Below are 15569 nucleotides of genomic sequence, written 5' to 3' on the forward strand. Positions count from 1 at the left end.
ATTCTTCTGCCTCAATCACCCTGGCCGTCAGAGCCTCTAGTTTTGACTGCATTTGGCTCATAGAATTTTTAATTTCTGCCAGATTCGCTCTCATTTCCACCCTTAGAGATTCTATATTCTCATTAACATTTTCGTTAATACTTTTTTCAAGTCTACACATCATCTTGACCATTGTTACTCTGAATTCCATTTCTGATAATTTGTTTATATCTATTTCCATTAGTTCTGTGGCAGAGGCCACAGACTCATTGTCTTGTCTTTGCTGGGGGGGGATTTCTCCTTCTCGTCATTCTGATGAGGAGAGGTTGTGGGGTTGTCCAGAGCCCAAATTATTGACAATGACCCAGGCAGTGTGCTCTTGTTTCATAGGGACCTTAGGGATGTGGGCTTCTTGATTTTTCAGCCTGCCTTCTGGGGGAGGGGCCTGAAAACTATGAAACACTGATTAAAGAAATTAAAGATGACCCAAAGAAATGGAAACCATTCCTTGCTCATGAATTGGAAGAACAAATAGTGTTAAAATATCCATACTACCCAAAGCAATCTACACATTCAGTATATTCCCTATCAAAATACCACCCACATTTTCACAGAGTTAGAACAAACAGTCCTAAAATTTGTGTGGAACCACAACAGACCCTGAATAGCCAAAGCAACCTTGATTTAAAAAAGAAAATTGGACAGCTACATGGAAAAGAATGAAACTTGACCACTCTCTCACACCATACACAAAGATAAACTCCAAATGGATGAAAGACCTCGATGTGAGACAGGAATCCATCAAAATCCAAGAGGAGAACATAGGCAGCACCTTCTACGACATCGGCCAAAGCATCCTTTTTCATGACACATCCCAAAGGCAAGAGAAACAAAAGATAAATTGAACTTGTGTGACTTCATCAAGATAAAAAGCTTCTGCACAGTCAAGGAAACAGTCAAACAAACTAAGAGGCAGCCCACGGAATGGGAGAAGATATTTGCAAATGATACTACAGATAAAAGACTGGTATCCAAGATCTACAAAGAACTTCTCAAACTCAATACACGAGAAACAAATAAACAAATCATGAAATGGGCAGAAGATATGAATTGATACTTTTCCAATGATGACATACAAATGGCTAACAGACACATGAAAAAATGTTCAAAATCATTAGCCATCAGGGAAATTTAAATCAAAACCGCACTAAGATACCACCTTATGCCAGTTAGAATGGCAAAAATTGACAAGGCAAGAACAACAATTGCTGGAGAGGATGTGGAGAAAGGGGATCCCTCCTACATTGTTGGTGAGAATGCAAGTTGGTACAGCCACTCTGGAAAACAGTGTGGAGGTGCCTTAAAAAGTTAAAAATTGAGCTACCCTATGACCCAGCCATTGCACTACTGGGTATTTGCCCCAAAGATACAGACATAGTAAAGAGAAGGGCCATATGCACCCCAATGTTCATAGAAGCATTGTCCACAATAGCTAAATCGTGGAAGGAGTCGAGATGCCCTTTAACAGATGACTGGATTAAGAAGTGGTCCAGGGGTGCCTGGGTAGCGCAGTCGTTAAGCGTCTGCCTTCGGCTCAGGGCGTGATCCCGGCATTATGGGATTGAGCCCCACATCAGGCTCCTCCGCTAGGAGCCTGCTTCTTCCTGTCCCACTCCCCCTGCTTGTGTTCCCTCTCTATCTGGGCTGTCTCTAACTCTTCAAAAAAATAAAAATAAAATCTTAAAAAAAAAAGAAGTAGTGGTCCATATATACAATAGAATATTACTCAGCTATCAGAAAGAATGATTTCTCAACATTTGCTGCAACATGGATGGCACTGGAGGAGATAATGCTAAGTGAAATAAGTCAAGCAGAGAAAGACAATTATCATATGATTTCTCTCATCTATGGAACATAAGAACTAGGAAGATCGGTAGAGGAAGAAAGGGATAAAGAAAAGGGGGAATGAAGCATGAGCGACTATGGACTCTGAGAAACAAACTGAGGGCTTTAGAGGGGAGGGGTGCAAGAATGGGATAGACTGGTGATGGGTAGTAAGGAGGGCACGTATTGCATGGTGCACTGGGTGTTATACGCAACTAATGAATCATCGAACTTTACATCAGAAACCAGGGATGTACTGTATGGTGACTAACATAATATAATAAAAAAACATTAAAAAAGTAAAGAACCGCAACAACAACAACAACAAAAAACAAAACAAACAGTAAAACAAGACTCTAGGCACCACAGTTTCAGGCTTAATGTTATATTACATTCTCAGCAGTGTAAGAGAGTTCCCCTTTCTCCACATCCTAATACCTGGTGTTTCTTGCGTTGTGATTTTAGCCACTCTGACTGGTGTGAGGTGATATCTCATTGTAGTTTTTATTTGTATTTTCCTGATAATCAGTGATGTTGAGCATCTTTTCCTGTGTGTTGTTGTCATCTGGATGTCTTCTTTGGAAAAAATGTCTATTGCTGTCTTTGGCCTATTTTTTTTTAATTGGATTGTTTCTTGGCTTTTGAGTTTTTATAAGTGCTTTTTATATTTTGGATACTACCCTTTACCAGGCATGTCATTGGCAAATATCTTCTCCCACCCCATGGGATGCCTTTTAGTTATGTTGATCGTTTACTTCACTGTGCAGAAGCTTTTTATTTTGATGAAGTCCCAATAATTTATTTTTGTTTTTGTTTCTCTTGCCTTGGGAAACATATCTAGTAAGAAGTAGCTGTGGCTGATGTCAAAGAGGTTACTGCCTGTGCTCCTCTCTAGGATTTTGATGGTTTCCTGCCTCACATTTAGGTCTTTCATCCATTTTGAATTTATTTTTGTGTATGGAATAAGAAAGTGCTCCAGTTTCCTTCTTTTGCATTTTGCTGTCCAGTTTTTCCAACACCATTTGTTGAAGAGACTGCCTTTTTTCCATATAGTTGTGGGTTCATTTCTGGGTTTTCTACTCTGTTCCATTGATCTATGTGTCTGTTTTTGTGCCAGTACCATACTGTCTTGATTACTGCAGCTTTGTAATATAGCTGGAAGTCCACAATTGTTATGCCTCCAGCTTTGCTTGACTTCTTCAAGGTTACTTTGGCTATTCAGGGTCTTTTGTGGTTCCACACAAATTTTGGGATTGTTTCTTCTAGCTCTATGAAAAATGCTGGTGGTATTTTGATAGGTATTTTACAGGATGTGTAGATTGCTTTGTGTAGTATGGACATTTTAACAATATTTGTCCTTCCAATTCACAAGCAAGGAATGTTTTTTTTTTTTCCATTTCGTTGTGTCATCTTCAATTTCTTTAATCAGTGTTTCATAGTTTTCAGAGTACAGGTCTTTCACTTCTTTGGTTAGGTTTATTCCTGGGTATCTTATGGCTTTTTGGTGCAATTGTAAATGGAGTCAATTCCTTGATTTCTACTTCTGTTGCTTCATTATTGGTGTATAGAAATGCAACAGTTTTCTGTCTATTGATTTGTATACTGTGACTACACTGAATTTGTCAGTTCTAGCATTTTTTGGTAACATCTTTTAGGTTTTCTATATATAGTATCTTTTTTTTTCTATATATAGTGTCATGTCATCAGCAATTAGTGGAAGTTTGACTTCTTCCTTGCAGATTTGGATGCTTTGTATTTCTTTTTTTTTTTTTCTGATTCCTGTGGCTAGGACTTCAGTAACATGTTAAATAACAGTGGTGAGAGTGGACATCCCTGTCTTGTCCTGACTGTAGAGTAGCAACTTTCAGTTTTTCCCCACTGAGGATGATATTAGCTGTGCATTCTTCTTATATGACCTTTATCAGGTGTGGTATGTTGTGTCTAACCCCACTTTGTTGAGGGTTTTTATCATGAGTGGATGTTGCACTTTGTCAGATGTTTTTTCTGCATCTACTGAAATGATCATGTGGTTCTTATCCTTTCTTTCATTAATGTGGTATATAATGTTGATTGAGAGTAATGAACCACCCTTACAACCCAGGGATAAATCCCACTTGATCATGTTGTGTGCTCTTTTTAATGTGCTGCTGAATTTGGTTAGCCACTATTTTGTTGATAATTTTTGCATGTATAATCATCAATGATAGTGGCCTGTGTATCTAGGAATTTATGTATTTCTTTTAGGTCATCCAGTTTGTTGACACAAATTTTCATAGTATTCTCATGATCCTTTTTATTTCTGTGGCATCATTTGTAATGTCTCCTCTTTCATTTTGTATTTAATTTGTCTTCTTTTTTTCTTAGTCTACCTAAAGTTTTGTCAGTTTTATTTATCTTTTCAAAAACCCAGCTCTTAGTTCTCTTGATTTTTTTCTATTGTTTTTCTTTATTTCTGTTGTTTCTCTTTATTTCATGTATTCCTGCTTTGATATTTATTATGTCCTTCCTCCTGCTCTGGGGCTTTGCTTTTCTTTTTTTCTAGTTTTCTGAAGTATAAGGTTGAGTTATTTGAGAGCTTTCTTGTTTCCCTTTTTCTTTTTTTGTGATCTTTCTTTTTTTCTTAATGTAGGCATTCATTGCTATAAACTTTCCTTCTTAGACCTGTTTTTGCTGCATCCCATAAGTTTTGGCATGTTTTATTTCTGTTTTGGTGTATTTTAATTTACCATTTGATTTTTTCTTTGACCCATTGGCTATTCAGGAGTTCTATTGTCTTGTTATTTGGTTTTGGGGTTTTTTTTTTCAGACAAGAAATCTTCTGTCATACTGATCTTTTTTTCACTACATGTAACATCCTTTTTTTTTTTTTTTTAATCTCTATTTGCTTTTAAAGTTTTCTCTGCCTTGGATTTTGAGAAATTTGGTTTGGTGTCCTTGATATAATTTTCTTTATTTTTCTTGTACTTGGACTTCATCGAGGTTTTTAGACCTGTGGGTTTATGGTTTCTGTAAAATTTGGAAATTTTGGAAACATTATTCTCTCACGTGTTTTTTCTTCCTTTCTTTCCTTTTGGGACACCAATTGCATTTGTGTATTATGCTGCTTGAAGGTGTCTCACAGCTCACTGATGCTCTGTTCTTTTGTTTGTTTTATGCTGTGTTCTTTTTTGATAGTATCTATTGCTCTGTCTTTATCAATCTTTTTACCTGCCATATCAAATTTTCATTCATTTTATTTTTTTGTCTCACATTTTAGTTTTATCTCTAGAAATTTGATTTGTGACATTTTATGTCTTCTATGTCTCTATTTTTTTAAATATAGAATAGAGTTATAATAACTATTTTAATGTCCTTATCTGCTAATTCTAATATATATCAATTATGGGCCAATTTTGATTGATTGATTGATTGATTGATTGGTTTCTTCTCCTATGTTATCTTTCTTCTCTTTTGTATGCCTGACAATTTTTGATTAGAAGCCAGATATAGTGAATTTTACATTAGTAGTATGCTGGACACTTTTGTATTCTTATACATATTCTTGAGCTTTATTCTGGGGCACAATTAAATTAGGTGAAACAATTTGATAATTTGGGGTCTCCCTTTTAATATTTCTTAGGCAGGATCAGAGCAGTGTTTAGGGCTACACACTACTCAAGTTACTTCCAAGTACTCTACCAAATACTACACGAATTATGAGAATTTCCAGTCTGGCTTGTGAGAACAGGCAATATTGTCTACACTCATGAGTTCTGATTTCCCTCTAACCCTTTCAAATAGTTTTTCCCAGAGATATTGGTTTATCAGTAATCTGCTAAATAATTGAGGAAGACCTCTACGGGTCTCTGTAGTATTTTCTCTGCTCCTCTCACCACTCTAGTAGTCAGTCCTGCTAACTCTGTCTGCCTTGGTCTTCTCTGACTCTCAGTTCTGTCTCATTGACTCAAGAACCTGACAGGTACTGCCTGGGTTTCCCTTACCTATACAACAGTCTGAAAACACTCAGGTGGTAAGTTTGGGCAATCATAGGCTTACTTGATTTGTTTCCCATCTCTTAGGGATCACTTGTCTTTATTCCCTAATATCTGATCTCTGAAAAACTGTTGTTTCCTGTATTTTATGGTGTGTGTGTGTGTGTGTGTGTGTGTGTGTGTGTGTGTGTAATGGGGAGCGTTGTTTCAAACAGGTGGGTGAATCCAGCCTCTGGTATTCTATTTTGGCTAGAAGCAGAAGTCTCTGGACTATTGATCTTTCATCATTTTTTATGAATATTAGTTAGGTGTGTTTTATTGAAGTAATTCAATATTATTTTCTAAATTAATTCCCCATTCATTTTTACATATTTGTCCTTTTTCCAATAGATTTTTTTAATTGTTTTATTCTCCTACATTCTTTCATTGTTCTTCAAATTCTGATTTTACTACTTAGAGTCTTTAGTTTCACTGCTTATGCTATTGATGAAACGTTCACAATGATGAGTTTTTTTAAATGATGCTTGTTAAGGAGAGTTTACTTTTCCTTTTTCTAAAAGATGTTTGGTAGAGATAATTTATATTTAAAATTGTGGTTTTTTATTATAAGGTTATATTATATTTACAACTTGGTATTGTAATAGAGATAAAGTAAGCATATTCACAGTTAGTCTGTGAGAAACTTACGATACTCTAACCACTAGGATGCTAGCAGTCAGCTGCCAACTTTGAATTTATGTTTTGCTTTCTTTACTATTTTATACTTAAACCCTCAGCTATTGAGTGTGTTAACAACATGGGACCTTCCCTTCTATATTGTTATGATTCTACACATACCCTTATACTTTAGGGTCCAGCTTACCAGCAAAGATCAATACCTCTTTTCTCCTCGACTATTTAGCACATTGCAAGATAACCCCTGCTACTTTACATTTTTCTTCCTCCCTCACTAATCACATTCCAATTCCACAGATTTGGTATCCTCTGATTTAGAAATAAATAAGGGTTTACCATATATCAAAAAATCTGTTTGAAGATTCTGACAGTTAACTGTGCAGAGTATAGCTTTGGTTTTCCCTGCATATACACCAAACAAAACAGATCACAAAGCTACTGATGCTTTTATATTTTGAGAAAATGTAAAATAATATATTTTACTAAAACCTTTGGTGCTATATAGTTTCATATATGTGTATATATATTTTTTTCATCTTAATTTAGGATTTGCTCTCCCATATGCTACATATGGACCCACATCAACGGTACACTACAGAGCAAGTATTAAAACACTCATGGATAACCCACAGAGACCAGTTGCTGAATGATCAGCCAAATAGAAATGATACATCACATGTCATTAAGGTAAAACAAACATACTTTTATGCATCTCCTAAATGCTTAATAAAGCCTGCATGCCATTCACTGACAACACATACCTTAAATACCTTTATTTTTTAAAAGTCTATTTATAGATCTTTTTGTTTTTGTTTTTGTTTTTTTAAATAACAACCATGGATTCCTGTTAATCTTCTCTACCTATTGCCTTTCTGATGATAAACAAAAATTATTTGATTGTATTTAACTTGCTCGTGAGACACTGGGACTAGGAGTGTACTAAATGCAAGTTTCATATGGGAAGAAAATGTTGCTGTTGGTTCCTAAATTAATAACCAACCATTGGTGCAAATTCCCATATTTATAGACATTGAACCTAGACTTAAGATTTTAACATTTTATGCATTAATCTGTCGATGCATACTTAGGTTGTTTCCATGTCTTGGCTTTTATGAATAATGCTGCACTGAACATGGGAGCACAGAGATCTCTTTGAGAATAAATGAATAGTGGTATACATATATGCAGTGGAATATTATTCAGCTCTAAAAAGAAGATCCTACCATTTGCAACACCGTGGATGAACCTGGAAGACACGCTAAATGAAATAAGCCAGAGAAAGAAAAAAAAATACATAATCTCTCTTATATGTGGAATTTTTAAAAAGTCAATTATAGAAAAGCAGAGAGTAGAAAGGTGGTTACCAGGGGCAGGGAAGAGGGGAAAATGGGGATATATTAGTCAAAGTACAAGGTTGTAGTTATGTAGGATGAATAAGTCTAAGTATCTAATGTGTAGCATGATGACTATAGTTAATAATACTGTATTAAATATTGGAAATTTGATAAGAGTAGATTTCACATGCTTTCATCACAAAAAATAACTGTGTGAGAAGGTGACTATAGTAATCACTGTACTATGTATATGTACATCATAATATGTTCCATGTCTTAAATATATACAACCTCTATTAAAAATAAAATTCTGAGGGCTTTAGAGGGGAGGGGGGTGGGGGAATGGGATAGGCCAGTGATGGGTATTAAGGAGGGCACGTATTGCATGGTGCACTGGGTGTTATATGCAAGTAATGAATCATGGAACTTTACATCAAAAACTAGGGATGTACTGTATGGTGACTAACATAATATAATAAAAATTATTATTAAAAAAACTAAGGATGTACTGTATGGTGACTAACATAACATAATAAAAAAATTATTTAAAAAATAAGATAAAATAAAATTCTTACTACTGGGTATTTACCCCAAAGATACAGACATAGTGAAGAGAAGGGGCACATTTACCCCAATGTTCATATCAGCAGTGTCCACAATAGCCAAACTGTGGAAGGAGCCAAGATGCCCTTCAACAGACAAATGGATAAAGAAGATGTGGTCCATATATACAATGGAATATTACTCAGCCATCAGAAAGAACAATTATCCAATATTTGCAGCAACATGGATGGTACTGGAGGAGATTATTCTAAGTGAAATAAGTCAAGCAGAGAAAGGCAATTATCATATGAGTTCACTTATATTTGGAACATAAGGAATAGCATGAAGGACATTAGGAGAAGGAAGGGAAGGATGAAGGGGGGTAAACAGAAGGGGGAATGAACCACAAGAGACCATAATGGACTCTGGGAAACAAACTGAGGGCTTCAGAGGGGAGGGGGTGGGGGAATGGGATAGGCCAGTGATGAGTATTAAGGAGGGCACATACTGCATGGAGCACTGGGTGTTATGCAACTAATGAATCATGGAACACTACATCAAAAACTAATGATGTACTATGTGGTGACTAACATAACATAATAAAAATTTTTTTAAATAAAAATAAAATTCTTAAAATGTTTAAAACATTTCATGAATGATGAAAGGCTGATGAAAAGAATACATTTAATGTTTTAAAAATGTGTAAGAAGCATAGTCATCGAAATAAAAAAATATACAAGTAAGCAGGTATTAATTCATGAAGGAAATATCAGTGCATAGATCAAGTATATTCAAGTTATTTTCCTCAGAAATAAGGCTGTATTCTAGTTAAGTCTCTCATGATAGAATATGGAATTTTTTTGTTACCTCCAAGGATTGTTACTCAGTTTGTCTTATTTCTCATTATTTTAGGGCACAGTGGTCACCACATGTTCTTCCCTGACTCACAGGACCTTTCAACCAGTCCTTGAGCCTGTTGCTGCTTCAAACTTAGCTCAGCGACGGAGCATGAAAAAACGAACTTCAACTGGCCTGTAAGATTTCTAGTGTTCCTCAGCCATACTGGATGAAAAAAAAATTAAACGTGTGGCTTTTTGCCTAATCTTATATCAAAGGCATCGTATTCTGCTACATTACTTGAATATTCTGTTTAAACCTCCTTTTTTAGGGAGATGAGATTTAAAAAACACAGGTCCACAGTATCCATACAATGTTGTTTTGCAGTAGTCTCCAAGTGTTTAAGTATATAATTGGTGTCTACAAGGTCCTAACAATTTTTCTGCACACTAACTTGTAAAGTTCCTTTCAAATAAAGTTACTTTAATAGTTTTTCTGGTCTCATAAAATAATGATTTGGGGGATCATTAACAATAATCAGGATGCAAATATAATAGTATAATGCCAAGCAATGCCAATATTTTTTAACATCAGATCCTGAAGAATGGGCTTTTTAAAAAAGAAAAACAAACAAAAAATGTATTGTAGAAGCTTGTTATTGTGTACAACCAAAGGACTACATTCATTTGTGCTAATATGTGAACTCCTGATACGGTTGGTGCCAAAGTTTTTACAGAAGAATTAAATCACAAATTACGTGTGCAGACAGACCTGTATATTACCCGTAAATGTCCTCATCTAGAAATAAAGGTTTCCATAAGTCTTCTGTAAATTTTACATCTAATGGAATTGTACAATTGAGGAATTTTTTAGCCAAAGGCTTTATATTGGTGTTGTAATCTACTAAATAGGTTATAGTTAAGCCTTTGAAAATAAAGTACATGTGTTGCTACTACCTTCGTGATATGTAAGCTGAGTTTCAAGTTAATCAATTGGATTTAATCATTATCTTTCCCTTTTATAATGAGCTACACTGTTGCTTTTTGGACTTCCAAAATCGAATTACAGTGTAGCATATTAATTTACCTTGAATCCTATGGTAATATAGTTTAAATTTTATTGTCGTGGACTTAAGCACACGATACAGTATAATGCATTTCAGTAAACTTTAGACAATGCTACAAAGAGATAAACTGACATTTTGAAAAGGAAGCAATATTAATGATTTACACAAAATCTGAACACATTTTTAATCATATTTATAAAAATGTCTGACAAATTTGGTCTTATTATTGAATTTATGTTTCAGAACCACTGGGTAATATATATTGTTTTCTCTAAATGATGGAATTTTAAAGAATCTTTTCATGTTGTTGAAGAAAATACCATTACTACTACTACTACTACTACTACTACTACTACTGACAGAAACTCATGAATGTAAACTGGAGGATATTACAGTTTTGTTTAGTGAATATAAGTGAACTACTTGTATGTGCTAAATGTACTGTTTGCTGTGTATTTTATTTTGTTTAATTCTGAGAGAAAGTTGATTACTGAGCACTGAAGTATACAGTTTAGGCTAGAAGGCTTGCAACTTCAGTATTCAATAAAGGAAACTATACATATTCTCTTTATAATGTAAGTGATATATACTCTGTGTACAAAAATCTGTTTATTGGGTGTGATGTATAAAAGTATATACCCTTAATTTGAGGTGTCTTTTTGCAATAATTGAAAGACATTAAAAAAATCTAATGCCACATGGAAAACATTACTTAGAAATAGACTGGTATCATATCTTGTGAATTTTTATTGCCCAATTTGGCCTTCTCTTTCCCCATTTTGCTTTAATACTAGAAGTACTTGCATGTAATGATTTGTGTCCATATATTCTGACTTACTTTCTTCTTGTCATCTTGTTCGTGCTTTTATGCCTTCTTCTTATTGGAATTAATATAACAAACTAAGAGGTATGATTTTGGTGTTGAACTTTTCAGAACAGAGATACTATTTCCATGTATGCTTTTCTAGCAATAGCATTAGGGTAGTTGAAATTGGAAAATGAAAAATTATCACAAAATAACTTTCACTCTTTCCATAATCAATAGTTTTTAGAAGTAGCTGATCTTAGTTAATTTTTCAGTGAGGTTGCTCAGAAGGATAATATCATACAGTCTTTTCATGAAAGGAACACAGAAGTAAGCAACGAACAACATGATTCTTGATCGCTCAATGAGAAGTGACAAATTATAAAAGACACAGATATGCTAGTGGATTTTCCCAATAATTACATAAAAATTTCTGCTGGGAAGTTCAAAGTAGGTTAAAAACAGTAATTGGGACAACCCTATTGTAAGGGAAGTCTTCAAACTATATACCCTCATTTTGTAGAAGGAATCCAGGTAGGGATGTCTAATGATGTCCATTTTGGCTAGAGCAAAAAATGCAGATGTGAATGGGAGCTTTTTTGGTGGGGCTTCTATAAATGCTTAACCACTAAAATTCTTTCTATAAAATTTTAGGATATTGTGTTTTTTAATGGATTCATGAACAATTAATTTGCACTGCTTTTCTTTGTAGTTGATGGTTCTTGCTAGTATTTAATGATAGCACAATTTGGGGTTTTTATTGTTCTGGAAGGAAGAGGATATATTTTTTTCCTCAAATGGAAAATACCAGGTTTGCCCATATAGACTAATAATTTATTATCCTAAAGCACATATTATCATGAATAAACTCAGGAAACCATTGATAAGATAATTAAGATGTAGTGGTGGTGATTTTGTGGGGGAAAATGGTTTCAGTTATTTCATGAAAATCAAACTTGAGCCTATTTTGTTAGACCCAGAAATGCCTAAACTTTATTTTGTGTAATTTATTGCCATTGGTAATTACACATAGTAAAACATTTTGATAGAACCTCTGATTCACCCAAAGGGATTTCTTATGTGTAGGCAACCCACAAACTTAAGAACAGATGGTTGGTGTTTACAATGTCTCCTCATTGAAACATCATGTTAAGGTAGTACTGTCCATAGAAAGTTACTCATACTGATTGAATAGTATTTTCTTGACATTATGAGGCCCTTCATGTATGAAAAAGGAAAAGAACTGCTTAACTTGGACTTAAGATCAACTAGAAAGCTTAGGATTTAAACTAGGCAAAGTATGTCTGTGGCATTCTGTATATTCTCTGTCCCTGGCTTTCCAGTCCCTACATGCTATCCTACTTGAGTACCTCACAGAGGACTCCATGATTAAAGCTTACTCCAGAAGGATTATCTGCCCCAAAAGCACCTCACACCCTTCCCCTTCCCCAAATTAGAACTTCCATTCTCACAGAGCAGCTATATTCAGCTAAAAGGGTGAAAGGAGAGTGATCTCATTTAAATTAATTCTTTTTTTTTTGTTAGTGGCTAATAATTTTTCAAGGGAGATGCCTATTAATCTAATGAATTTCTAGTTGCTGGATTTTTAGGCTGTCTAACCAGACAAGAGTAATTGTATCAGTTGTTATCAGGGAAGATGTTTCTGGGCAAGAATTTACACAGTGTGCCCCATGATCAGATTATCTCATAAACTGTTTCTTTTATGCACTGCTTCATCCTTTCTACTTCTCAATATACTTTTTCTCTTCCAAGAAATTTCCAAGCTTTTTAATCACAATGAACTTATATGATAGAATGGTGTGGAGGGAGAGACAGTTGTTAAGTGCATATTTATCTGTATTCTTGTTTCTCATAGTACATAGCCTATAACATAAGGAGCCTCCAGCTCCCCCAGCCTCTATTCCTATTGTATTGATAAATAAGAGCATAGAAAGGTCGAATGCAAACTGTCAGTGGAGTCCAAGTCTGCAGATCCTTTGTCTACATTTCAGGACACAGAGATCCTCGATCTTCTCAACAAGAATGCAAGCCATATTAAGTCAACTGTAATTAAACTCCTTCAGAACATTTTCTTACATTTCAAAGCTTATTTAGGTATTTTTGGTGTGTATCTCAATATAAATGATTACTGAAATTAACAGAACAATAGTGTGCTATCTGCCTTCCTATGCAAGAGTGCAGTGGCATTGATAGTGGTTACTCACAAATAAATTATACTCATGATACACTGTTCCTGGTTTTATTCTTACAATATAATGAAGTCCATCATATCATTTGAATAAAATGATAATGCTTGATCACCTAAAATTCAGTTTGGTTGCTAATACTTGAAGGTATGTTAGTCCTAAATTGTAAGGATAAGTTTCTTTGAAATACGAAGAAAACTATAAAGGGAAAGTATTTTTAGGATATAGAAATTCAAGTTTGTTTATATATATTCCACAAATTATGTAAAGTTTTATTGACCAGCAAGAAATCTTAGCTAAATGCTTAGAAATAAATATATATGTGATTGGCAAGTTAGGATTTGTTCTATATTCACATTTCTAAACCTTGAACAATAGAGCTTCTTTGGATGACTGTTTAGACCTTCATACTATTTGTCAAATTATGTGAACTAATTTACTCTTCAAAGGGTGTTTACTAAACATCTAATTTTATGTAGAACAGTTCTAGATAATGTACTTAGTGCATTAGTTTATTAATAAATTGTCATAATGTGACCAATTGGATTTATTTGCTTTTTTCTTTCCTATCAAACTAATATTACTCAGGTCACATTTGAGTTCTCTTTTCAAATTCACTCTGAAATTGATACCACTAATAGCAGAAACTGTAAGTTTGTTTTTTAGTACAATAAAATTATTTTTAACATCACAAAAGCATTCTATCAAAAAAATCATCCATTTTAAAATTTATACAAGAAACTTTAAATATCCAAATGCCGGCGGGGTTTGGAAATGAGAATTTTGCATTAAATTCCAGAGTACAAAAAAAGAATATGGTTTTTCTGTATTTGATTGAAAAAAAAAAAACAAACACTAAGTACTGTTGGTAGTTGTGAGTTACATGGGGTTTATGCACAAAGAACAAAGTTTGAGGCTATAGTTACAATAAAAAATGCGTTGCCAACACTTTCCATATACTTAGGGATTCCTAAACTTATTTTCTGATATGGAAAATATATTTACGGGCATTTTATTACACTTCTCAAGGAAGGAATGGTGTTAAATAGAAATTGTGTGTACTTAAAAACTTAAAAGTTGCAATTTAAAAAAAGGTCCCAATTGTTCAGACAACTGTATTTTCTTTCTCTGACTACATTATGGAATTTATACCATCATTTATTTTATAAATGTTTTCTTTAAAGGACTGTTTCTTTTGACATTATGGTTTCTGTTGTACTTTTTTCATGTGAGATCAAATCCAGTAGTGCATTTTACAGTGTTTCTTTCCCTCACAGTGCTGCTAAAGAAATGGCTATCATTTTGAATTTACAACATGCCAAAGATGACATAGAAATTATATTTATTCTTGTTCTTGTTATAACTCTGTGAGCAACATTTATCACAATATCATGTTAAATTACTGGCATTCTCTGGGTACTAAATAAAAAGGCTGCAACTTTCTAACATTTTACAGTTGAACTTGCTTGATCATTTATAGATGTAAAACTTTGTCTGCTTTTATAAACACATACAGATTTGCAGATTTTATTAAAAGCTGTTAAATATTGTTTAGGAGCCAGTTGTTTAAAAAAAGTGTTTCAAGATATTTGTTTATGCATTTGCCTTGGTATTTCCTGTTCTGTATAATATTTTCCACTATAGTATTATTCTTCTCATGTTCCTAGAAGGCACGGTAATTTAAGAAAATGAAGATGAAAACTTACAATATTTTTAGAACTTATCAGAATACATTTGTCTTCAAGTTAGTTGAGGTGACAACATTTTCTACAATACAACAAATTAAAACCTTAGTCTCTGAGTATTGGAGAAATTATTTTAAGCTTGGTATCAAGTAGAATAACATAAATTCTGCCACTGTATTTGACCTCCGATTATTCAGATTCTGAGAAAAACACATTTTCTTTGTTAATAAATGCATTTTTTGTTTTATTTAACAGGTATATGTTGTGTTTCTGTGCCAGACACTACTACTAATTTAATTTTCTTCTAAAACAGATTTAAGTTGCTTTATAGTAACACACATGTAAGTAAGGCTATTAAAGTTGAAATGCAAAACCCATGCAAATGGAAAGCATGCCACCAGTCAGGGCTAATGGTTATTTTAATTAAGCATTGAATTTAACTCTGAGCTTCATGACAGGAAAGACAAGAAGAGAAACTCAGCAGGTTACATAATAAATATGTGACAAGAAGCAGGAGAATTCTGCAAGAGATTTTTAAAAATATTTTTAACATTTTTTTCATGGAAAAATACCATGCATGGGC

At 33.9% G+C, this 15569-nt stretch overlaps 1 protein-coding gene across 5 annotated transcripts in view; it reads left to right on the forward strand.

Moving 5' to 3' along the window:
- The window catches only part of RPS6KA6 (ribosomal protein S6 kinase A6), a 192356-nt gene extending 177607 nt beyond the window's left edge, over positions 1 to 14749 (forward strand). For 3 of the 5 annotated variants that reach the window (XM_087860312.1, XM_087860313.1, XM_087860314.1), the window contains 3 exons: positions 7056 to 7196; positions 9299 to 9420; positions 10533 to 14749. In XM_087860312.1, coding sequence (XP_087716438.1) covers positions 7056 to 7196; positions 9299 to 9420; positions 10533 to 10545 — 276 coding nt within the window. In that variant the 3' untranslated portion in view covers positions 10546 to 14749. Of the gene's footprint in view, positions 1 to 7055; positions 7197 to 9298 lie in introns of all 5 variants that reach the window. The other 2 variants (XM_045805163.2, XM_087860315.1) reach the window with 1 other exon arrangement.
- The last annotated feature ends 820 nt before the right edge of the window (positions 14750 to 15569 follow it).

This window comes from Ursus americanus, chromosome X (assembly GCF_024610735.1).
Source record: "Ursus americanus isolate L20-20 chromosome X, mUrsAme1.1.p, whole genome shotgun sequence".
Classification (NCBI taxonomy): domain Eukaryota; kingdom Metazoa; phylum Chordata; class Mammalia; order Carnivora; family Ursidae; genus Ursus; species Ursus americanus.